Source organism: Melanostigma gelatinosum (assembly GCF_949748355.1).
Source record: "Melanostigma gelatinosum genome assembly, chromosome: 13".
Classification (NCBI taxonomy): domain Eukaryota; kingdom Metazoa; phylum Chordata; class Actinopteri; order Perciformes; family Zoarcidae; genus Melanostigma; species Melanostigma gelatinosum.
This window is the reverse complement of record NC_136646.1, coordinates 10,630,911-10,656,275: the sequence shown is the minus strand read 5'-3', so window position 1 is coordinate 10,656,275 and position 25,365 is coordinate 10,630,911. Positions and strand designations below refer to the sequence as shown.

General features: G+C 40.7%; 3 protein-coding genes across 4 annotated transcripts; 1 reads left to right on the top strand and 2 right to left on the bottom strand.

Annotated features, from left to right (window-relative positions):
* Positions 1–35: 35 nt before the first annotated feature.
* On the bottom strand, positions 36–6,398 carry LOC306787074 (phospholipase B-like 1). 2 transcript variants are annotated; one of them, XM_079282090.1, is made up of 12 exons: positions 6,239–6,398; positions 5,528–5,750; positions 5,039–5,122; positions 4,448–4,589; positions 3,831–3,971; positions 2,808–2,952; positions 2,465–2,665; positions 2,198–2,338; positions 1,917–2,102; positions 1,540–1,646; positions 1,242–1,419; positions 36–123 (listed from the first exon to the last, which is right to left on the bottom strand). In XM_079282090.1, the coding sequence occupies exons 1-11, from the start codon at positions 6,306–6,308 to the stop codon at positions 1,243–1,245; spliced, it is 1,617 nt and encodes a 538-aa protein (XP_079138216.1). In that variant the 5' UTR covers positions 6,309–6,398; the 3' UTR covers positions 36–123; position 1,242. The 2 variants fall into 2 exon arrangements, with proteins under 2 accessions (XP_079138216.1, XP_079138215.1); XM_079282089.1 differs by lacking the exon at positions 36–123 and having other exon boundaries at positions 302–1,419.
* Positions 6,399–6,917: 519 nt separating this feature from the next.
* Positions 6,918–12,329, bottom strand: pick1 (protein interacting with prkca 1). The gene is made up of 13 exons (XM_079281191.1): positions 12,190–12,329; positions 11,616–11,688; positions 11,189–11,300; positions 10,949–11,077; positions 10,150–10,216; positions 9,945–10,034; positions 9,792–9,845; positions 9,611–9,673; positions 9,364–9,497; positions 9,132–9,224; positions 8,950–9,000; positions 8,673–8,817; positions 6,918–8,446 (listed from the first exon to the last, which is right to left on the bottom strand). Exons 2-13 carry the CDS (start codon positions 11,654–11,656, stop codon positions 8,184–8,186), a joined length of 1,242 nt encoding a protein of 413 aa, XP_079137317.1. The 5' UTR covers positions 11,657–11,688; positions 12,190–12,329; the 3' UTR covers positions 6,918–8,183.
* A 1,110-nt stretch (positions 12,330–13,439) lies between these two features.
* On the top strand, positions 13,440–16,585 carry LOC306787373 (galectin-2-like; the record flags this gene model as incomplete). Its single annotated transcript, XM_079282492.1, has 6 exons — positions 13,440–13,515; positions 13,722–13,782; positions 15,669–15,759; positions 15,901–15,980; positions 16,109–16,280; positions 16,439–16,585. 6 exons carry the CDS (start codon positions 13,440–13,442, stop codon positions 16,583–16,585), a joined length of 627 nt encoding a protein of 208 aa, XP_079138618.1.
* Between the last annotated feature and the right edge of the window lie 8,780 nt (positions 16,586–25,365).

Here is a 25,365-nt window from a genome sequence, read left to right as displayed (position 1 = left end):
CGTGTCTGAGGGAGGCTCACAGCCCATGAAAGCATCCAGGATCTAAACATTTCAGACTTGTACTGTTACATAATTACCCAAAGTATGTCCTCACCTGATTTCAAGACTTTGGACCAATCATAACTGATGATAAGGAAAAATGCGACAACATTAGTGGGTGTATATATATATATATATATATATATATATATATATATATATATATATATATATATATATATATATATATATATATATATATATATACACACGGTATATATATATATATATATGCACAAGATTAAAGACAGGACTGTGCTGGTACAACTGTAAAACTTTAATAAACAATCAACACATGAAATGATGGCATGATACAGATGTGCAGTATTACACATCATATTACAAGAAACACAGGCTTGTAATAAATATATCAACCTGAGATATTTTCATTCTGCACAGTATAAGAAATAGATGAATATAAATATCAGCACTAGAGAAGATCACAGTCCTGAGTATGACATTGCACTGATGTATTCATTTGCCATTGAAATGATGGTGTTGAAGACATTCAAGCATTTAAAGAGAGATTAAATCATTTTCGTGATTTAATGCATTAATGCTGCATATTATAAAATCATTAAGTCGCTGTCAGTGTTTAAGGCACAAATGGCTGCAAGTATAAAAAAACTTACTGGTTTCTAATGTATTCCAAATTAAATGACGCACATGAAACATATACGTGTTAAAATACAGAGGTTAAAGCTGATTGGCAGTTTGACATCCTGCATTTTGTCAGGTGGAAGGAGGTACTGTTAGTCAAAAAAGCTTTTTTTGGGACGCAATTCTTAACATTAAAATAATGTTCTCAAAGATTTTCATTGAAATACATGTCTGTTAAGACACTATCGATCATAGAATGAGGTTACACAACAGTGATTGAGCCTATGGACCGGTGATAAAGCACTTGCATTCTTACAAACTGGGCGTCTGTGTGCGACATTCCCAAGCAAAATCCCAAAAGGCGCACGCTGTAAAACAGCTGCAATTACCACATATTGCCATGGTTGCCGCCAAAGAGAATTAAATTGGGAAGTTTGAGATTGTAACTTTCAGCAATAATTAAATCTAAAGTAATCAGTGTGTAAACAGATGTGCGAAGCACAAAAGAAACATCGGATTGTACCTTTGACTCTCATCGTTCCCTACCCCGAAAGCATCAGACAGACTCTCTCTCTGTCTCACTCACACAAACACAAACACACCTCATGGCTTGAAGAGAAGAGGCTGCATCCTGATGAAGGTAAAGTTGTAGTACAGCGGCAGACCCTGGTGGCTGATGTTGCTGAATTTATCCCAAAAGAACGGCGGGAGTCCGTCCTGCGTCGTTGGCCCGTTCACTGCCTCCGCACGGAAGTCCTCAGCCATGTGGAAATCTGTCACCTGGACGGAGAACAACACAGGAACCAGAGAAACTCTGAGCTAAAGGGCATTCGATTCTACAAGTGACCTCTCGTTACTATAATACAAGATCACTGCGGTGACGGGGTGGCACTGTGGTACCTTGGTGTCATAGCAACCTCCTGGTGTAGGCTTCTCTGCTCTCAGGTCGGCACGGCAGCAGACGGTCTTGCAGGGGTCACCCTTGGAGTATGGATCCTTCTTGTAGTCTGAAAACCAACAGACAAACAACAACAGTAACATTAAATATGTCCTCTTCTGGGCTGATAAGTAAATCTTGATTCAAAATGTGGGACCAACATTACTACGACTGACTAGGATTCATGATCACCTGGAGGAGCAAGTTCATTCAGTTAACAAACATGTCAATGTTTGATCATTGTGACTTACAAAAAACACAAGAAAAGCAGGTTCCAGTTGAAATGGAGAACCAGCTGAATCGGAGTCAGAAACTAGCAAAAGCAGACAGAGCCACACACCATTAGACCTCATAATGTGCTTCAAGGAGTCCAGGTCCTTGACATCAGCCTGGTCACGGCGGAAGATCTTGGCTCTGGGACAGAGATCGTAGGAGAAGTCTTCTCCGTGCTCCTCCCACATTTCTCCATAACCACTCAGCGTGTAGATCTTGTGGTGGAAAGGAACGTTGTAGGACGGCCAGTAACCTTTGGTTAACGAGGGCAGAAGGAAAGACAAACTCTACAAACGTTCAAATGAAACAAATACTGTAGAAAAACAGGATAACAAGATCTGTTGTTACCTCTGCGCAGAGCCTGTGTCTGGTCAGAGTACTCCACCAGCCCGGGGATCTGCTCCACCACAGTCAGAGCGCCGTCATCAACACTGTGGCCCAGCTTCACCTTGCTCCTGTCCAACACCATGTACTGGTTGTTGTAGGTGCCTACACAAGCAGAGCCAGAGATGTCGTCTCTTAGCCGCTAATGTCGCCTCGAGCACAGATGAGGACCAGACTGAAGAGGTCTGGTGAGTTCACTTCTTTCTAACTACAAAATATATCGTCACTAACCAGAGTTGTGCATGGAGAATGTTTTTGCCCACTCTTCTCCAGTATGTGCCAAACTGTGAGCCAGCCTGACCCTCTGCCACGCCAGGAGGCTGTTGGGAGTGATTGTGCCAAAGAGGGAGGCGTTAAAGACATTGTTGGTGGTCTGGGTCATCATCAGACCACTGCCCAAGAGGTAGAAGTCATCCAGAGACATAAGGAAACCTGAAGAGGAAGATTAAGCTGAGCTACTGACATACTTCACAAAAGTTGTGTGGAAAACCGATTGCAAATCGCTACAATTCCACCATTGTCCTTGTTATCTTTGAATGATTCTTGTTAAGGAGAATTCCTGGGGCCTTCACACCAGGGTAGCTGCTGAAGGACAGTTTCCCGGTGGCTGTGTGCGGCTCAGTGATGTGGAAATCCCAGTGTTTGTAGATCCGCATTGTAGCAGCGTACGTGTACCAGCTGGAGTGGGCAAACAAGAGGTTCTCAAAGCCGGGCAGCATCTGAGGAGGAAAACAGTGAAATGAGGAGTTAGACTCCACAGTCAATACGGGAGTCCTGTGTCAGCAGAAATGACTGGAATGTGTGTCGTAAATGTGGCAGTGCTCAACAATGCAGCAAAAAATATATATATATAATTCAGGATATTGTTGACTTCAATGAATGAATTACTATGTTGGTGCATCCACATAATTAATTGTAATTCAAGTATGTGTGTTGTGAATTTCATGTGAATTTCACAAATTCTCAAACAAATATACATGGCACAAACAATAGGTACAATAACGTAAGTAAGTAAATAAACAATTGATGGAGAACAAATACTACAATATAAAGAAATGTGTGATTATAAGTTAAACCCCGAACAATACTGCACTCCTTAAAAGTATTATTATAGTAATATTTCTGCTATTACTGTTACTAAATGTATTTTATGACAGAGGACTCTGCTAACACTTTCTAACACTTTCTCTGACACTAAGGCCTGTTTCTCACCCGACACTATACGCATTTTCACAAACACAAGAGTGAGTGGCAGTTCTTTGTTCGTGTAGCAAATTAAACTTTCACGACACACAAATACACGACTGCGTCTCTGGGAACAGAGTGGTGGTCACAGAGGAGCACATAGCACTTTTATAGACTAAATTCTTCACTAATGCAAAGAGAGAGCTTTAAAAGAAGATGCAGGATGAAGAATAATATTCTCTCATTCTGCCAATGCACCTGTGTATTTGTTTAGGAAATGAATTTATAGTTTGTAACTGTAAACATTTGAGTCAATCATCTGCTTACAGCTGATGTTTTACTGATATAAAACACATATTGTGCACGGGGGCTTTGAGGAACACCCCTCACTGTACATGTTGTGACCTCTGACCTTGATGAGAGCAGAGCAGTGTCCCATCCCTGGAAGTTTGTAGTTTCTGAGCGGAGGGTTGGAGGTGGGGACTAAGGCTGGGATCAGGTCCAGCAGGTCTCCCACTGCATTCAGGAACTGGACGGCAAACAGGGACAGCGGCTATGGGAAGGAGGCCAGATAAACAGCTGTTTGTCAGGAAACGAAAATGAGTAGTTGTGTTGCTTCCTGAAATCATGAGAGACGAGAAACATTTCATACCAAATCTGCACTATCCAAGCTGCAGTTTAACTTCATGACCCAATCACAATCTGGTACATGGCAGAGCAGTATTTAAAGCCGTTATATGGATCTTAAAGTGAAATTTATAGTTTCCAAATGATCCAGATTATTCCATTTATATATATTTATTCTTAATTACTTCTATGTTTTATCTTTACATATGCATAAACTTGAAACCTGAATTTGAACAGTTGCAGTTGATTGTTCTGTATTTTCCCATTGATTTACACCTTTTATGTATGTTGCTTCATTGTTTTTGTCTGTCCCCAAAGGGATTCAATGCTCATGAAAGAGCTGTTGAAACGAGAGTTACATTGCAATGGTAAGCTAACGCTGACGTTATGTGCCCTTCTTACCTTTTTCCCCTGTTGCTTGGCCCAGTGTGCGACTCCCGCTTGCAGTCCATCCGTCTGAGCCACGATGAAGCCTGCGTGTTTCCACAGAGGATCGGAGCTCTTGTTCAGTTTTACCTGCTCTCTGGTCCATGCGTCCTGCTTCCTACAAGCCCAAGAGTGACATTATTCATCATAATGATTCACTGCAAAACACTTCAAAGTAAAGAACCAAACACTGAGCTCATGACCAAAAGCTCTGCAGATACATGTTAATAAACTGAGTTAAGCTGAGGACAAACACTGCACTATCAAAACAATCCAAAGTTACTTAAACAAACAACAATATTGTCTCCGTTCTCCCTTTCCTGCTGAATTTGACAATGTAATCATTTTCAGGAATGAACTACATTAAACTCGGGTCAAGAGCAGGCGAATGCCATCACAGGAATCTTACAGAGCTTAAATATCTTGCCAGTCTGAGCTGAACGGAACAACTCTGAAATGAGGATGTGAGAGATTGTGACAGTACTGTGGGACTCAGATTGTGTACTGTATGACTGTGGTGCTGCTGCTGTGGTTTTAATGTTTTAAAGGAAACCGAAACAGACTCACGCCATGAAACTCTGAACTGGGCCGAGGATCATTGGGTCGTGGATCAGCTGCGGATACATGTTGGTATAGTGGTCCATCATCTGCCTGGGGAGAAAGAATATGCATCAATACTAGAGTAATGTGATCAGAATGAAAGAAATACAGTATTTACAATGTTACAACTACGTTTTTGATCATGTTTGATTAGTCAGTAGTTTATTATCACTTGGATTTTATATTTCTACTGCATTGTGAGGGAGGCTGGGGGGGGGGGGCTGTCTATCATTTCTTAATTGTTAGAGAAGGTGACAAAGGTCAAAGCTCATCAACGTTTTGTATCTCCAAGTTTCTAATCAGACGCATATATGATCAACATACTAACCAACCAATCACCAATTTGATGACTGACATTTGTTTAGTTTTGATAATCAGATGTTTAGATCGAGGCATGAACTCATGATGAGGACTCGAGAGGGAAAGCGAGCATGACAGCACATTCATCACACTTACTGGGCGGTGAGGAAGCCTTCGAGGTAGCCAGCCAGGAAGAAATTCACCTCATCAGTTTCAGGGGTCTGCCCATACCCGGCACGGATCTCCAGGACGCTCCAGCCTGTACTTGAGAGGGTGTCATTCAGATAACCGTAGGCATCCCCTTCCGTCTCCAGCACCCCTTCCTTCAGCAGGACAACCTTGTGTTGAGGGTCCCAGTACACTGTGGCTGCTGTCATCGCTGAGAAGAAATCACACACCAGTAAGAGGACATGAATAAAACAAAAAGGCTATCCAAGGTCATGTAGACTGATGGATGTAAAACAAAATATTAAGATGGGGACATTGACTCCTAGAATCACAAGACTAGATGTCCCATTCACTAAAATATCCCATCCTGCATGTCTGAATTGGGTCCTTCTCTTCTTTCATAGTCTAAATGTTTCTACATTTGCTTATGTTACAATTGATTTAAATATATAAACCAAAAATTTAACTAAACATGTCAGTGGAAGGAGCCCTCGTGAGTGTGGGGATTACCCTGCATGTAACGTTAAATAGCTCAAGAAAACAGGCTATTCAGTTCATTTCAGAATCATAATAGTTGACAGCGAGTCAGTCAGATTTATACAGAAGTGCATGCATGCTTACAGCGAACCACATTCTGTCAAATCCTGAATCAATCCTGAAGCAACAACCCGTGATTTCATACAGACGTGGCTTACTTACTGTCAGGTGAGGCGAAGGTCGTTGCCACAATAAATAACAGGAGGACATACAGCCTCTCTGGTAAAAGCATTGTTGTGTAAATGTCGTTAAAGCTAATCTAACTGCAGAATATAGACGCGGATCAGTCAAAAATAGCTCAAGGCGAAGAGAAAATCTGATATATGACGGAAGGAAAGTCCGAGTAAACCTGAGTGAGCGGAGCGTTTCCTCATTGGCTGCTGAGCGGAGGAAACGGGAACAACGTAACGGGAACAACGTAATATGTCCTTTAAAGGAATTTGTTATTGAAATAGAACACACAGCGCTAAGTATCATAAGCAATGGCAATAGTTCAAAACCATTTCTGCCTATTTTATTATTTTCCCACAATAAAGAAAAGACTCACCCCAGATGGGACTCGAACCCACAATCCCTGGCTTAGGAGGCCAGTGCCTTATCCATTAGGCCACTGGGGCTTTGCGGCTTTCCAAACACATCACATGAAATTGTAACACTCTGGAAATGGCTACTGGCTTTTTGATGGTACAACCCGATAAATAACATTCTACGTTTCAGCCCATAAGCGGTTACGTTAGGTGACTAAGGACCGAACTGTGTAAGATGACACAGTAGCTCTTTCTGATTCATTACGTTCCAGTTATTCAATAAAAGACAACACAAACGATGTGTTTTTTTTAATTCAACACATGGTGTAGTCGTTGATGACTGCAGGACAGTGTGATGCTTCCCCTGGTGGTAAATCATGAAAATGCACAAAATCATCTTATCCCCCTGAAGGCAACGAGGAGCCACAGAAGAGGAGAATTATATTGACTATAAAATAGAATCCAATCTTCTAATTAAAAGCTTTTAAATATACTTTGACAAAAAGAATAAATAAAGTGGAAATGACAATAACAAATAAAACAACAGTTGATAAACCCTTTCCCTTTGTACACAGTTATTTACATGTAGTGTTTCATCATCTATGACTTTCACACAGCAGTAAAGCTCTGTGAGTCCATTGCCTTTCTCCTCCTCAACAGAAACACTACCATTGCTGGAATGAAAGAAAACAAACTGTTGACGAGGAGAGAGCAATTCAGGTGTGTTGCAAGAGAGTTAGAAAAAACTTGAAACGTGCAGTAAAAGCAGGTGAAACAGATTGAACAACATTTAAAAAATAGACTTTGGTTGTGAAGCTTTTCAGAGCTCGACACAAATTGCAGACTCTCCCTTGTGAAACAACTAAAGACGTGCTCAGAAGAACAGAAAAGAAAAGAGGCCAAAGGAATGTAACAGCGTCATGTAACAAACTTCATTCAGTCTTAATCTTCAGCAACACCTTCAGATGTTGTATCCAGTAGTGTCATTTGTCATTTGTTTGTTAAGCTGAGGAGAAAGTGTCACTTAACATTCACCACAAAATATCATTTTTGGTAGCTGAATAAATCCCTGTCCTAAAAATGACATGTTTGTAGCAAAGAAAATAACAAAAAACAAAAGTTAATATCAAGATATAACAATCCACAATATGCACATTGACACGCAGCCCCGGCCCACCAGGCTTCATTAAGAGGTAAGAAGGCACACCTCATAATCTCATCAACTCACCATCACACAAATCCTGTTCTGCCACATTAAAACCCCTCCACAGCGTTCAGGTTGAGCCGACAGTCAGAAGTATGGTGAAATAATCACAAAGCTGCTGATCTTAGAGTATCCCAAGACGGAAACACCACGAAAACACGAACACACAGCATTATAGCAGCAACCTTTCGTAGTATTCACCATTTAAACTGCTTTACTCCACTGCAAGGACCGCTGCTTGGTGAGTGCATTGACTTTAGATGCAAGTGAAGAACAGTTACGTTAGAGGGGTGGACTTCATCTCTCTCACACACACACACACACACGCACACACACACACATACACACACACACACGCTAGCTCACTCACTCACTGTCATTCGTCATCGATCAGTTTCTCAGCTCCATTCTCTGCTTGTCTCTCTGTGCTGCTCCCTCCTTCCTCTCCTCCCTCCTCCTCCTCCTCCTCCTCATCATCTCCGGCGTAGGACAACGACTGGCTGCCGTAGTTGATGGTGGTGCGGGAGAGGTCCACTTCAATGGGGAAGACATCGGCCTCCTTCAGGACGGCGTAGCACTCGTCGTAGTAATGCGACATGCCTGAGACGAAGCGCTGCAGCTGGAACACAATGTCCTGGACTGCAGGTGAAGAAGAGGGGAGGGACAAGAGGGGATCACCTATGTTACTAAGGGAACAACTAACACTGTTAAAATGTGCTTCACATGGCGAGTGAGTGACAGACATTGTCCCATTTCTGTTGAACAGAGAGAAACCGATCAGACAGATGTCACGGTGTACCACTACTGCACGTTTACCATCGACTGAGGAGGTGAATGGGAAAAAAGCCCAACAACAACAACAGACCGTGTTTCTGGTCCAGCAGCTCTATCTTCTCCAGAACGTCCTTCCTCATCTTGGCAAAGCGGGCGCGAGCCTCCTGCCGACACCGCAGCACCAAACGGTATTCATAGTTACCGGTGCTGACCCGATACAGGGGCTCTCCCATGGCCTGTAGGAAGAAGCCCACCAATCACTGCTTCAGATGATGCGAGAACACGACTCCTCAGAGAGACGCGAAGCAACACATTTATATAAATGGCAACCCTTAAATCTTGTGTATAGAATGGAAAGGAGAACTCACAATGCTGCTGTATTCTTCATCATCCATCTCCTTCACCTTCAGGCAGTACGACTGAAACACACAAAGAATCCATTCCGTCGGCCTGTAGACTGATCGTGAGCTACTTCGGTCAGATTTACAAGTGATGACACCGTGTTGTGCATCGCACTGAAACCAAGAGGCACAGAGTGCTGCTGCCTTACCAGATATTCAAACTTCACATCCAGGTACTTGCGGATGGTGAGCTTCGTGTCGGGTATGGCCTTGTGAAGGTACGTGTTCAGATCGTGGAGCATCTGCACAGCGAGACGTCAGACAGACCATACAGTGATGTCATGAGATGCACCGCAGAACAGAGCAGTGTTGGATTAACTGCAGACATCCTCGAAAACAAGTTCACAATGGTTTCAAAGTCAATCTTGAATCCGTACTCACGGGTTTGATCGTCTTTAGCAGCTGAATTCCGTATTTCTCAATGTTGCGGTGAGCGTCAGCAAACTTCACAAACGCCTCGCTGGCTGCAGCTTGAGGCTCTCGCACCCCGATGACTGAGAAGACGTCGCCAAACGCTGGAGGGGTAGAATTTAGAATACAGACACTGAAGCTCAGACAGATTGAGATCTGCTAAGAGGATCTGGTTTGTGCTTTTCTTCTTTGCTGGAGCTTGATCACAGGAACTCACCTCTGTGAGTTTGAGAAAGCTCAAAGAAAGCTCTGAGCAGTCTCTTCGTGTGCTCCATCAGCCCTACGAGCAAACACAAGAATGAAGCATCGGTTTGAACGAACAGGTGACTCTTTACAGGCACTCACTTTAACACAGTGCATCTGATTTTGGCCAGTGTTGTAATTTGATTGTTCTTCACCTTTGTAGAGCTCTGCTGTTTTCTCCAGCTCCTCCAGTCTCTTGACCAGTCCATCTGTAGAGTGAATCCACGGGAGTTGAGCTTCATGTCGATCCACATCAATGCACTAATACATATACAGCATGCTCGTAATAATAATAATAATAATCTCACCGTTGCATAGAATAGCTCGACTGAGTCCAAGAGCATCTGCTGTGCCTGAGCTCATATTCTCCACCAGACGATGTTTGACTTTTTTCAGCACTGGAAGACACAGCGAACGTGTTCAATGGACCCAAACAGCCATTCACAGCATTACAATACATAACCCACATGCAGTAACATGAACGGACTGAATCACGACTAATAGAGGAGATACCTATATCCAGCGACTTCCCCTGTTTGGGGTCCGCCTGCAGTTTGTTGTAGTGGATTACTGCTTCTTCCTGTGAAAATAAACAACAACACAAACGTACATATTTAAAAGTAGACCATCTCTAGGGGACAAACTGTATCTGACATTCATTTTGTCTTATAAAATCTGAAAATGAACCTTTAAAATACAATGCGTTATCTTATTATAGGAGGTCAAATTGATAATGTGCAAACTTTTCCAGCTTCATGGTGCAGACGGTGAAGTTCATATTGCACATTAATTTGCCCTGAATGGGAAACAGCAACACATTCTGATCCTTTAAATCCCACGTTGCACCTCGTCTTTAATCCATCATGCAGTCGTGTCCAGTCATGGAATTTTCTGGGTGCGAACAATGGATGCCTAAATAAACACAGACACCCTGCACTGGTGACGTTATGCTAAAAGCGATGGGCTATTGTCCCGACCGCTGCAGCACCGCTTGCCGAGCCAGTAAAGTCCCTCTTTCCCAGTTTGATGGAGAGTTTGCGTTCACAATCAGTAAACCTTCGGACTATTCGCTGATAAATCTTCGGCCCAGGTGGGACGCAGAAATGTAAGTAATGTTTGATTCCTTTTGCATGTTTCTATTCATCTACATATGTGCTTGAATTCGACCATTGAACTCATTAAAAAGGTGGTCATTGGTGGTGTGGAGTTATTATTATAAATCTCGGTTGTATATACAAAACATCGTAGAAGAAGTAAGTAATAAGCCATCTGAGCATTTCCTGGTGGGACTCCATCCCCAGTATTTGTGTACCTGCACAGCTTGAATCATCTTTGCCACCTCCACTTTGGTCTTTCCCTTCACTGGTTTCCCGTTCACGCCTGTGATTTCGTCCCCTGCTGCCAGAGTCCCATCCAGAGCTGCTGGCGTGTTATCAAAGACCTGCAAGACACCAGAGACCACATTAAAACAGGTGCCAATGACACAGAAACACTGTATGTTCTTACATTTTATACTTTACAGAATGATTCAGATCAATTGTTCTGTACATACCTGGACAATGTAGAGACAAGGGCAGTACTGTGCCCCACCACCAATGCTGATCCCAATAAGGTTATTGGCATCTTTCTTCAAACACACAGTACCAGGTACTGTTGGTATCCCCCTGATGAGGACAAACACGATACTTTGAGATTTGTAGCATCCTGGTTTTGCATTTAAGTTGCAATAAGTACAACTTTATAGTATAAAATCCTACAAGTTCATAAACATTTAGTTCAATAATGAGAGGAATGAGTGCAAAGTTCAATCAGGACTCAGGCTCAGCTTCTGTTTTAAGGGTTTAGTGATATCTCAGTCTCAACATGGTTTGATTAGTCAGTGACTGTCCCATGTCTAAACTGAAGATTTAAAAATTGACACACTGAAACATAACTGAATGGCGCAGATCATAAAAAGGGGAAACATAATTGGGACTCACAGTTTGTCCTCCTCCAATTCATAATCCATGTCTGTGAACATTGCAGGAAAGTGTCAATCCGGTCACTGTGAACCTGTGAGTGATGAACACACATCACGTTAAATACTGTGAGACTGTATTAAGACAGACACAACAAGACAGTTTTATGTTAATTTGCTTGCTCAGTTTGGGCTAAAACTACAACAGGTGATTTATAGTGAGCTCATGTTGGTGGAGAATACAATACAAGTATCAACTGGAATTGATCCCATCATAACACAGATGATCCCACTGATGTCAGAGCAGTCAGTGAAACACGCTAACGTAGCTGCTGCAGCAGCTGGACGAACAGCTGCTTACTTTCAGTGCATGCTAACTAAAGCTACCCGATGTTGCCCAGTTAAATGAGTCTGAACGTGCAACACGTACAACAATCAAGGCGGTTTGACGACTGATATATTTCTTTGTAGTGACGGAAAGTAACAGAAAAAAATGCTTAGTAACGTTACAGTAGCTACCGGTAGAACGTTAGCAGCTAACGTAACGTTAGGCTATTTGGAAGTGGAATAGCAAACATATGCCGAAAACGATTTACCTTTGTTTGACTTCGCACCAGTTTCGCGTACAAATGTCACTTAGAATGTAAACAAAGCGCAATGTATTTTTTAAATCGCTCCCTTTAATCGCAATTATCCTAATTTCTGGATCCACTTGCAGCTCCTCTGTTTACTTTATTTTGTCACTTCCGGCAGAATAGCGGAAGTTGTTGTAGAGAAAGATCATTTTTTTGTCGGAATACTAGAGATATTTATATCTGTATCTATATTTTTCTGGATTGGTATAAACGTTGTTGTCAACCAATATTAAGCCCATGTTATTCCTTCAAAGAAAGTCTTCAATGTATAATCTTGGTGTTATACTGCCCTCCAGTGGTCACAGTCGACAACTGCAGCATTTTAATTTAGGCAAGCTAGCGTCAATATACAGACATAATACCACACTACCACTTCCGGTAGTACTTTCAAACTCCAGTGCCTAAACTGAAGCCATCCGAAATGAAATAACAGTGTTTACAAAATATTAATGTATATCATAAAATACACTTAACAGAGCCGTTCTGACGAGCAAGGCGGTTGTCACGTGACCGACGTGGGTACACAAGCTAGCACTGCTACTGCTAGCAAGCCCTTAGTTTTTTGCAGAACTGATATTCTTTTGGCAGAGTCAACAAAAACACGTTACCATTAAATAGCTTTCATTTTAATGTATTTGCAGTTCCACACGACTTGAAAACGACCACGAATAAAACAAATTGTATTTTTTTATATCTATCTATCTATCTATCTATCTATCTATCTATCTATCTATCTATCTATCTATATATATATAGCCCGTATATATATATATATATATATATATATATATATATATATATATATATATATATATATATATATATATAAATATATATATATATATATATATATATATATATATATATATATATAGCCCGTATATATACGTATATATACGTCCGGAACTGCAACTCGTTAATTTAATGCAAACATGACAGAACTTCCGGTATATACTTTCAAAATAAAGTGATCAAGCTCGCTCAGCTACAACGTTGAAGATGAGCGTAACGTCAGATGGAGCTAGTTTTTGGTCATGTGACGATGTTACTGAAATGTAGCCCTCTGACAATTGTGATGAAACACTTACCGCAGTTCCACACTGTGATCACTTGAGGTCGACTTTTCAAATACATATTTAGATACCGCCCTCCAGTGGCCACAGTCTGGAACTACGACTCACTAAATTCATAAAGATAGCGTCAATGCAGACATGGCAGTACTTCCGGCAGATACTTTCAAAGGAAAGTCATCTCCACCTAGTGTCCACTACGACCTGCAAGACGATGGTCATATGTGGAGGCAGCCGCAGCTAGTTTTCGATCCCTTGCAAACTATGCTAAGTCATTTATACCCATTCGGGCAAACACAAACGTATACGATTCCAAATACACTCGATTTAACCTGTATCGCCACTTTGTTTCAAGGCAGCATTTAGAGTAGTACAAACGGACAGAATTGTGGGTTTTGTCACCCTCCCGTGGTCACAATGTAGAACTGCAAGAAATTAATAAAGACAACGTCATTGCAGACATAGCAGCATACTACCACTTCCGGTATGTGCTTTCAAACTAAAGTGGCCAAACTGAAGCATCTAGAAAAGATAACATAAATCAATCGTCTTCGTAGCTACAGTTCATAAAGTCCATAAGGGAAACTACGACGAGCAAGGCGGTCATGTGACAATGTTACTGATAAGTAGCACAATTATTATTTTCCTGTAACAGTTACCACATTTTCACACTGCGATAACTTGAGGTCGATTTAGGCCAGGATTGTTTAATGATTGATAACCATGTCCACCAATGCACATAATCCGTATTGATATCTGTGTCATTCTCACTGATGAATATATGGAGTTTGAGTTTTAAATTGTAATAACTATTATGGCATACAATGATAGATTATTCTAATTGACAGTTTGGCCCCTATATTTTGAAAGTATTTACAAGAAATGTTATTTCGTCAGCATTGACGCTGATTAGATTATTTTAACATGTGACATTAAAACACAATTGACACCATCGGCAAATTAAAGTCCATTGTTCGCGGAGTCACAGACGCATCTTTAAAATAAAGAACACATATAAATTATATCAGCTTTTCTGTCGCCTGTATATGGCTGCAGTTCATCGTTTGTTTTGGAGCAGCAGCGGGAGACTCGGAGTGAACTTTGTCTTACGGAGAGCTGAGCCAAAAGCACCGCAAATATGAAAACACAAGTTTATCAGTGAAGCTGCTGCTCACCGACGTGCAGCACTGCTCTGATGCGGAGCCACTAGGAAGCTTTTACGCACAGCTGGTTCAGTGTTTTACGACCGAAGTGACAGATGTAGATCAGTTCAGTATGAAGAAACAGGAGAGAGTATGATTGGTATTCGGTTTCAAAAAATAATTGTAAAGTGTATTATTAATTATTAAAGAGACATCCAGCGTTATTGTGAACAATTGCCCAATAATTCATATCAAATCAATGCCATTTAATTGATAGGATCACCTTAACAGACAGGTTGAAAACAGACAGTGTACTCTGGTAGTGTTTATGCTCCATTTGTCACGGTTGGGTTTTGCTGTGTGTTTGTGTGTGTGTGTGTGTGTGTGTGTGTGTGTGCGTGCGTGCGTGCGTGTGTGTGGGTGTGGGTCTCTCCTCATCATGCTCATTCTCTCGACCTGTACCAAATCACCTGCCCCTGGTTTTTCCCTCTGCAAACCCCACTCACCTGCTGGCAATCAGCTCATCACCCCTCACATACTTATACTCCCCTGCTTGGCCCGTTTCAGTTGCTGGATTATCATTTGTCCTTTTCCCTCCCTGTGGACTCTTCGCTCTCGTGTTGGCCTTCTGCGGTCCATGGTTTATGTCTGCCTTTTTGTGTCCAATCCCCTTTTTGTGACTTTGCTTTTTATTTTTAGTTTGGATTTTTCACGCTCCCGGTTGGAGTTGATTTTGGTTTCTGTTTTTGTCTGCTTAAGTGCCCAGTAAAGAGCCTTGCATGTCACCTCACCTTGTGTCCTGTGTCTAAGTCTGCACCTGAGTCTCTGATCAACTCCTAATCCCACACGGTAAACCGTGAACCGTGACACTATTGTAATCAGTAACTTATTGCGGTGCTTCCTCAACGTGCAGAGTGGCTCAAAACTTATTTAAATGGCTATTGGCAGAGCAGTTTGTTCAAACAGTATTATCACTGCCAGCTGGTACTCATGTCTTCTGTGATTAGACAATCAATCTTTCTTTGTTTTTTGTTTTTTTGTTTTTTTTTACTAAATCAGTTTAACAGCAATGATTAGATCACTGCATTTGCATTGAAAGGGCTACTTGATTATCATGATCAACGGGTCACATTGTTACGGTGACCCGTCCTATCACTGAATCCTTTGTGCGTCACATTATAAATTGGGAGAAACTTCACAGTCAGGCTACTTTCTTGTTGTCTTCTAGGGCAGAAGACTGCTTGTGTGCCAACACATCCTCTTACATCTTCCATTTGCTCCAGGACTGTCCACCAGCACCAGCACCCAACAGGAGCATGGTAAGTTTGACTGCTTTGTTCTTGCTAATTTAACTTTGCTGTAATGTGTAGAATACAAATATGAATATCATTGTAACAGCAATCTTTTATTTTCTAATTAAATAGTTTGTTAATCCTGAACTGCAAAATTGTGTTTCTCAGCAACTTGAATTGAAGAACGTGATTATAAGAGCTGGAGATCAGCTGAAAGTAAAGGGAGTAATTCCACATGATGCTGAGAGGTGAGCCAACCAAACTCATAACATTTGTTTCATATTCGCTTCTTCACTGAATAAAACGGTGATATTTATGCTGTGCAAACACGTCAATAGTAAGACTACATCTATTGTATAATCTCTGATCCACTCAGATTCGAGATCGATCTCGGCTGTGGTGCAGAGGACCTGGCGCTGCACTTTAACCCTCGTTTCCATGACGACACTGATGGAGCCGTTCTTGTTTGCAACTCAAAGGCTGCTGGTTGTTGGGCCGACGAGAAACGGGAAATACACAACCCCCTACAGAGGGGAGCAGAAGTCAAGGTGAGGCAATCTGACTGAAGGGAGAGAGACTGTGTGTATTTTGTAAAAAAATCACAATAAACTCATTTCCTCACTTACCTTTAGTGATATTTATCCATGCAGGGAGATTTTGAGATGTCTGCTAAAATAAAGGTTTCACTGCATCTTTTCTCTTTCAGATGGTGTTGAAGCTGACTGGAGACACGTTTGAAGTGGAGCTTCCTGATGGACATGAAGTACAGTTTCCCAACCGTAATAAGATGAACATCATCAGCTACATCAAAATCGCAGGAGACTTCAAACTGACTTCCTTAAAGATCTGCTAAGAGACACAATTGCTGTTGCACATGCATGGCATGTTTATCGGTTTGGTTAAAGACAAGACTTTGAGACTTCAGTGATTGTAAGAAATATGAATCACTATGAGATGTAGAGCTTCAGTGAATTGGAAATGTAAAAATGTCCTGTTGTGCACAAGAATATAAAATGTTTCTATTCAAATTGTGTTGTGTTATTGTCTTTGATGGGTTGAGGCTTAAAACACTAACTTTACATAAAATATCAGTCTAGTTGTGAGAGAGCAGCAGACCACGAGACAACAAATCACTCTAGAAATAGTAACAGCCCACTGAGATTACCTGTGTAGCCTGTCAGTGGACTTCTGCTGCCTTCTGTGACCGAAAAAACAAACAGTCAAGAGAAGTGACCCGAGATGGCTTCGTGCACATAAAGTAATATCTAATAGGACCAATGTGTCACTTTTATCAGAGAATACACAAGGATCTTTATAGTTATTACTGATTCAACTCTATCTCCATAGAATGCATCATTGGGAGTCATTTGATCTGACAGATGCTATTTCAGTTTAGGTAGTTCTGTTTCACAAAGTTCTCAGTTTTTGCTCCGTCCAAACAATCTCAGTAAGATCTCACTCCAAATCTTTGCTCTTCTCACAAATTCTTTATCATTTGATCAACTTCATGTTCTGTGTTCCCTCTTCATTTTCTTTATCGGTGTCCTTATTCATGTTTGCAACGGACTCTTTATTTCGCCTCTTCACATCATGACACGTTCATCTGCATTTTCACAAGACAACAAATCCTTCAAAATGAATTAAGTTCATGACGACCATGGGTTAATCTTAATGTTGGTATTGAATATCCGGTGTTCAGATAATTAATATAATCATCTGTGGAAGTGTCATGGTGATATTTATTAGTTAAAATCTTTACCCTGTTCATCTGTAGCGTCTCCCCTTAACTACTGATACCTATTCTATTAATACAGGGTATGTATGACCCACCGAGCAATAAGCTGCACGTTAGTGAGGAATTTAATAGATAATTTCTACTCTAGTTATTATTTAACTGTACCTATTATATTCCTACTATTACAGGATACAGTATGACCATAACTGAGCAAAAATTTGGACATTTCAGAGAAGATGGAGGGCCTTTTGCATCTCTCATCTGATGTGATTTTATTTCAAAATGACTATTACCAACAGGAAAACTACAATTGTTCCCTCATGATTTTGTTCAATTACATTACGTTACTTAGAAACTATACGGTATGTGCAGCTGTTATCTAAAGCACTGTTATTTCCCGAACTTTGTTTTCTGTGGACCCAGCTTTTGAAAATGACAAACCATTGTAGCCCAGTTCACAAAAGGCCTCATCTATTAATCGTGAGAAGAGCAGATTTGTGCCTAAGTGAAAGTTCCTGACCATGTTTACTGCCACACAGACTGCTGCACCTTGCTTCTACATGAAACTCCACTCATGTTTTTCTTAGGAGCTTGAATTGAAGAACAGCTGAAAGAGAAAGGAACCATTTTTTCTGATGTTAGGTGGTAAGGTCTCAGCTCTTTAAAGAAAACTCTTTAATCTAGTCACCATTTAAAAAGTTAGCCCCAGATGTGAAAAGTGTAGTTTCCCCCGGAAAGGAACCAGGTGTGTGTTTGTTTGTGTTAAAAAAAAGTGAGACTGAAGCAGATATCGTAACATAATTATGTTTACCATATAATCCTTGTTTGATAATATTTGTTTTTAAGCACTGAACAAACAGAGGAAGGAGAAGAACCTCTCCTTTAACCAACTTGCTGAAAGGTACCGGTCATAGTTCGGTCTTAAAGGACCAGTGTGTAGGATTTAGTGGCATTGAGCGGTGAGGTTTTAGATTGCAAGTGAATACCCCTCTGCTCACCCTTCCTTTCCAAGCATGTAGGAAACATTTGTGTCACGAAATTCAATCTGCCACTTAAAAGTAAAAACTGTAGAAACTTTGCGGTGCTGTTGGAGTTGGATTTATCATAATATCACAATCAACTATATCTATTTGTTTAAATATATCTAAATGTTTGAAACTCACATATATCACAAACGCATATTGAGAACTAGTGTGAATAAAGTGAGGTCTCAATAGGTCAACATACAGCCTGTTTGCCTTAAGAAAAGATCAGAGTCTCTTCTAGAAAAACAACTGAGGGGGCGTAGCAGGTGCATAGTGAGACTGGCGTTCCTACTACACAGGCTGGCATGCATATGGTAAGACTGTCATGGAAAAGGCAAGAGAAGGCCCTGGTGCTGTGAGAGGGAGAGCTGGTCTGAAATAAAAAAGAGTCATGTTATGCAAGGCGGCACCAGGGAAAAGGCTTTTAACTCCCACTAGAAAGAGAACAGTAGGGGAACAGTAGTTTAGACTTCAACAACTGGCCCGATCTGAACTTATTTTCCATAATAGTGCAACATGCTAGGCTCTGTGAAAAAGACCTGATCCTATGTAGATATGAAGGGCTCAGTCGAATCTAGCAAACACACAATTGATAATAATAATATCATATTCATACAGTCAAAGATGACAACCCATGTTATCAGGTTTTTTGTTGTTTTCTGAGATTTAATGATACTAGAAATACTAGAAATGAACGCCTCCCGGTTCTATGCCTCTGCCAACCAGTCATGTTAGAGTTTACATCCATGTCTGTTTAAAATGTCATCACTTCCATGAGTTTATCTTATTCGACATTTGTGTGAAATTGTCATATTTACGGTAGCTTATGGATACTTGAGTTAAGGCCAAAAACGCATTTTGTGACCACCGAATTGACATCAAAATCTGATCAGTTCATCCTTGTGTTCCTGGGATATATAAATTCATGATAAAGGAGAGGATGTAGAGACAACCCAAACATATTATGCCTCTGGCCATGACTGTGGCTGGTGTTGAAGCATAAAAACCTTAAAACAAATACACTACAGTATCAGAAATAAATGCACTGTAGTATTTGGCAGACTTAAAGGAGTACATTTATCATAAACACTAAGAAACCTGGAATTTCAGGAGATATAAAGAAGTTATTTTTATTGAAACATAACAAGTTAAACTCAACAGATTTCTTCTCAATGACTTAAATTGTTTAAATCTGTTTACATCACTCTTGGATGTCAGAATAGGATACAGTAAGTTTCTAAATAAAAACATCAAAACTCAAACTTGTGTGGAAATAACAGATTGGTTTAAAGGAGATAAACAACACAACTTAACACTTCAATACTGATTTATGAATAATTATGTAAAAACAAGTATTATGATTTTTAGCAGTGTCGTGGTTATATTGGCAAAATCACAGATTGAATAAAAACAACAAAACTCATACTTGTGTGGAAATAATAACCGATTGGTTGAAGTGAGATAGAAATAATAAAACTTAACACTTTATATACTTCGTAAACATAAAGCATCCTTCACCAGTTATGTTTGAAATATTCTTTGAAAAGTTGTCATAGCAAACAGAAAACCTGATACTTCTTCAGGCTTTTACAGTTTCTCAACAGTCACTCTTTGGTTCTACTTCACTTTGCAACATCATTATGTTTTGGCAGCTACAAGCACATGAGCATCTCAACAAAACAATTCCCAGAACAAAACTTCCGCCATGCAAAAATACAAACATACAATACTCATGACAGGATTTTCAGTTGCAAATCTAAGACATGAATCATGCAGGTTAAAAAAGAAATATGTCTTCCATTAGTTATTGATAAAATGTCTCAACTCTTTCCTCGACTTTTACTTTATGAAAACAATTTTCATTTACAGAAATCCAACTTTGTAGATGAGTCATTGACTTGAAATTAATATTAATAGTTTGATGGTTGTGTGACTCATTAAATTCTCCGTATTACAATTGTTCTTGTGCACTCTTTTGTTTTAAGTGTTAGTTTGTATAAAGTAATCTGATTCCTGTGAACCAGTCCAGTCACGTGTAGTTTGTAATGATTCATTGACACATTTATTATTCACACAACTTCCCCCGTCAATGGAGAGATAATCAAACGTCAATGAATGTTGTTTTATAGGAATCTGATTAATGAATAATCATGTGAAAACCAGTATCATGGTTTTCAGCAAGGTTGTGGTTGTATTGGCTGACTCACACTTTGAACATTTTATCCAAACTTTGAATAGCTTGTTCCTTAGAGTGTGTTTTCCACTCATTGGGAATTTTACCATAGCCCTGGAATTTTAATCCATAGTGGTCTTCCAGTTCCTTCTCAAATCGACTCACAAACCATTTCCAATATTCCAGCTTGGACCCATCAGGGGTAATTGCCCAGTTGGCAAAATTTGGGCCGGCAGTTCGGTACTTTTTATAGGGAATGGCCACCTGTGAATCATGGGTAGGGCAGAAACTTCCATCACTTGCAATACTTGTTGTGCAGAAATCAAGACTCAGCTCCACGGTGTTTCTTAAGTGCCATCCCATAACTGCATCAGGTCGATGAAAAGACACGCTGTGGTCCTCATTGTGATCCTTTATGGTGTTGGTGCAAACAGCTGCACAGAATGGACACTTTACCCAGCAACAGTCACACAGCTGATCAATGAGGATTTCATCAGGCTTCATCCTGAATTTCTTCATGTTATCCAGTGAGAGGCTGCTCAACTCCTTTATGATGGATACAAGACCTTTCTCTATCTCTTCTTTGAGGAAGTCAAAACTGTTCAAGTCACTGAAGTTTTGACAACTGATGGTATTGAATGTTAGCTTAACTTTTAGCAAACTCGAAAATTCCTTCATCCACATGTCTGGGTCTCCTTTGTGGGTTTTGACTTTCTCTGTTGCGTCATATAAAGCTTGACTAACAAGCCTGTTGATGTCGTCCACATTTTTCTTGAGTATATTCTGTGCTTTCTCTTTTCCCTTTTCTGTGGAGATGTATTTCTCTACTTCTTCTCTTATATATGTCTCTGCTTGGTTCCTTGGGTGACGGATGTAGGTGATAAAACCATTAAAGTCCTCTTTCTCTGCGAGTGACTTCAACACATGTTTCTCCAAGTTCGACCTGTTCCCACTGAATGCTGGGCAATTGCACTTCATCGCTCCAGCGAGATCAATGCCAGTCTTGTTACAGACGAACTCTTCAATGGCACTCTTCAGCTTGTCACAGATCAGTTGTCCAAGCACAACAGCAGATGAGCTTCCTTTGCAGAAGCTTTTGAAAATGTTGTAATAATCCATTTTCTTGCTTTCTACATAAGAGTGTGCATCATTGTTCCCTTTGTATTTCATGTGGGACTCTGAAAGCCATCTCTCTGCTCTGTGAAATACATACAGCAAGAGATCAACTGTGAACTCCTTCTTTAGAGCATATTTCCTCTTTGATTCAAATTCTGTCACCTTTTGTTTTATATCGTTGGCCACTTCTTGCAAGTAAGTTGGACTGTAGCCTCTAGTAGCAACAGGTTTGCTCTTAATTGTAACAAGGGACTGTTTTTGAACATTGTCAATGAGGGATCTGATCAGTTGCTGTTCTTCATGCTGAAAATACCCCTTCCAGTAATATTCAGCTTTAGTAGTTTGTTCGGTAACAATACCCCATACTTTTTTGAAAGGGTTTTTCTGTCCTTTTGTGTCAGTTTCCATGTCATTTTCATGATCGTGATGCTTGGTCAGAGATACATAATGTTTGTAATCACCAACCTCTGCTATTGTTTTGTATTTGCCACTACTTTTGGATTTATCAATGAGAGCCCATTCAAAACCAAGCTCGTAGAGGACGGTTGATTGATCTTCTTCATAGTTGATGTCCTCAATAGGTTTTATACCTGCAGTTAGTTCTTTAACCAAGCCACTCCAAACAGAGTTGAACTGCTTTTGAAGTTCCTCTTCATCTTCCTCTTCATCGTTTGCCTTGTCCTTTAACTTCTGAGCGAGTTCTTTGCTCTTTTGTAGCAGGTTGTTCTCAAACTCTGTCTTCTTATCATTAAGCTTTTTACAAGCATTTTTCTGCTGGATGATTTCATCCAGTTTTCTTTGAACTCCTCTCAATAGTTCATCATGAAACTCCTTGATTTTGCTTTCAAAGCGGCCTCGCCACTGAACCAACATGTCTTTGTCTCCATCATCATCAAAGTATGTTGTCATTGCTTGTTTGATTTCATCATAGGTTTTGTTTGATTCTTGATGAAGATGATTGAGCTCGACCTTGTGAAGTTTTCCATTTTGAATTTTGGTATGAAGTTCGTTCTCAATGTTCAACATGTTGCTCCTCATGGTCCAGGTCCAGTTCCCATACTGGACCTCAAGTTTTCTGTACACTGCAATTTCAAATGTGTTTTTGAAACTGAAAACAAATTGCTCATTCATCAGGGCATTCCACAGGTCCTGAATTTTGCTTTTGAACTGCGAGAGAGTAATCCCAGCAGACTGTTTAGCTTTAGAGAGGATGGTGGTCTTCAGCTCTTGAACGCATTCACTATAACCTGGATTTGGAGGAGCCATAGGTGGACTTCCCTCCCAAAGCTGGGCAAAGTATTTCACATCTTTCTGCACATCAAATGCAATGACGTCACTGAAGCACTCGGCATCACAAACCTCCTCTTTGGCTGCTAGTTCGGTCATCTTGTCCAGTTTTTTTTGCAGCTGTCTCTTTCCATCCATGTTTTTCTCTGTAGCACCAATATCGGTAACATTCTGGTGAACAAACACACAACTTGGAGAAAGTTTAATTTCCTTCATCCTCATGAAAGCCTGAACAACAATCTGCAGAACATCTTGCATGTCAGCTGGATTCTCTCCAAAGATATTGATCAGTGTCATGTTTCCCAGACCAACAACAAATGTTGCCAGTTCATTGTCGTGTTGAAGAGTGGCTTTACCTTCCAACTCAAGAGCACGCAGTCCTTCAGTGTCCACCACTATTACATAGTCAAACTCAAAGTCTTTCTTGATCTCCTCTGACACTTTGACCAGTTGCATGAAGGCACCCTTGGTGCACCTGCCAGCACTCACTGCAAACTGTAACCCAAACATAGCATTCAGCATTGTTGATTTTCCACTGCTTTGTACGCCCAACACTGACAAAACAAAGACTCTCTTGTCACCCAGTTTCTTGATGACTTCATCTAAAAGACCAGAGATCCATGTTAAAGGTACATGACCTGCATCACCATCCATCAGCTCCATTGGGTGTCCTGATATCATCAGCTCTGCAGCCAGCTCGGGGTATTTAGACCAGTCAGTCGGTCCGCTCTTTGGTTGTTTCTGCAGAGATGCATGAGCTTCATAGATCTGTCCCATTTCTCTGAAGATGTGCTCCAAGCCAAAAGTTGCTGACTGTACTTTCGTTGATATTTCATCAAGCTCGGTTTGCTTTCCTTTTTGCAGATCAGATTTGTCATGCTTCTTCTTCAAGGCCAAGACCTCAGCCCACTTTTTATCATAGATTTGGAGAATTGAATCGAGGTCGTCTGTGGAGAGGGCATCTATTAAGATCTGAGTCCATTTCAAGAAGTAATCTTTTTCTGTTGCTGACAAAGATGAGAGGCTTTTAATGAACAACTCCATTGGTTTACTACTGGAAACTTTGCATTGTTCTTCTCGTATTTGCATCAGTTTCCGTTGAATTTGACATTTCTCATTCTCAATGTTTCCTTTGAGGTGATACAGTTCTTTGTTGATTTTGCACCATTCCTTCCACAGTTCGCCTTGACAAGGGAGATATGTATCTTTGATCTTTGAAACATCCATCCCCTGAAGCAAGTCCACAATTTTCATTGCAGCATATTTCCCTTTTTGGCAGACTTTGTCGTCTTCATCCACTTTGACTCCAGAAACTTCCATCATGGATTCAAGCTGGAAGGTTTCATGTGGTCCAGACAAAATCTTTCCAATGATTTTTTTCAGTTCTTCAGAAACTTTTGACTGGCTTTTGTCATTTAAACCCATTTTGTAGTTTCCCTTTTTCATCTGGACAGCACCACCATCGCTGTCAGCAATGAGAATAATGAGAGGCTTTGGAGACTTGTGAAGGGCTGAGATCACTGCACTGTTTTTATCCCCTTGTTCCAGAGTTGGTACAAGTACAACATTGACTGAAGATTTGTCAGTCAGTATGTCACGCTGTTTTACAAGTGACAGAGCATCACCATGAAGATTACAGAAGGCAATGCAGTCAGTGAAGGCATCACTGGGTGTTCCAGCAGGGCAGTACCAGGCAATCTCTGCCACACCATCCATCAGATGGCGAGACTTGTTACTACCTGGGCAGTTTCTGTCGAAGAAGGTTTTGTGACGATTGTTGATCAAAGTGTTCATCAGCTCAGATTTAGACAGAGATGGTGAACCCAGGCGGAGAAATGACACCATGGGTGTCTCAGCTTTACAGATGGGCATACTCTTCATGGTGACAATGTTTGAATTATCTTTCATTTCAGTAACCTTCCATGTTTTTCTTATTTGTCTGAATGTCCACAGAGGACAGTCAATATCCATTGTTACCGGGTCAGGAACAAGCAAAGGTAAGGCGTACTGACATTGTGATAGCTTTGTAATCATGTTTTGCTTAAAAAAGCTGTCTGAGCAGTGAAATACTGCCATTTGAACATCCATTGGATGCACGTGAGTCTTGAGATTTGATTGATCAGAGTCTACATTGGTGCTGTAAAGAGCATCAAGGTCATCGTCTTCTGTGTCATCAGTATCAAACTCTTCAACAAGGTTTGAGTGGCTCACCTCAGGACTGTCTTGTCTTACAGGAATATATCTGGCTCTGTAGTCTAACATCATCAACTTCTGAATAAAAGTATGAGCTACATCTT

What these genes read in the sequence shown, in the direction of transcription:
- LOC306787074 (XM_079282090.1), bottom strand. Translation starts at nt 6,308, where the DNA reads ATGCTTTTACCAGAGAGGCTGTATGTCCTCCTGTTATTTATTGTGGCA. An exon ending in CCAGTTCAGAGTTTCATGGC is followed by an intron (nt 4,590 to 5,038) that starts GTGAGTCTGTTT and finishes TTGGGCTTGTAG; the next exon opens with GAAGCAGGACGCATGGACCA. An exon ending in ATTCTCCATGCACAACTCTG is followed by an intron (nt 2,339 to 2,464) that starts GTTAGTGACGAT and finishes CTGCTTGTGTAG; the next exon opens with GCACCTACAACAACCAGTAC.
- pick1 (XM_079281191.1), bottom strand. Translation starts at nt 11,656, where the DNA reads ATGTTCACAGACATGGATTATGAATTGGAGGAGGACAAACT. An exon ending in AGATGATTCAAGCTGTGCAG is followed by an intron (nt 10,217 to 10,948) that starts GTACACAAATAC and finishes TTATTTTCACAG; the next exon opens with GAAGAAGCAGTAATCCACTA. An exon ending in GCTGCTGGACCAGAAACACG is followed by an intron (nt 8,447 to 8,672) that starts GTCTGTTGTTGT and finishes CTTCACCTGCAG; the next exon opens with TCCAGGACATTGTGTTCCAG.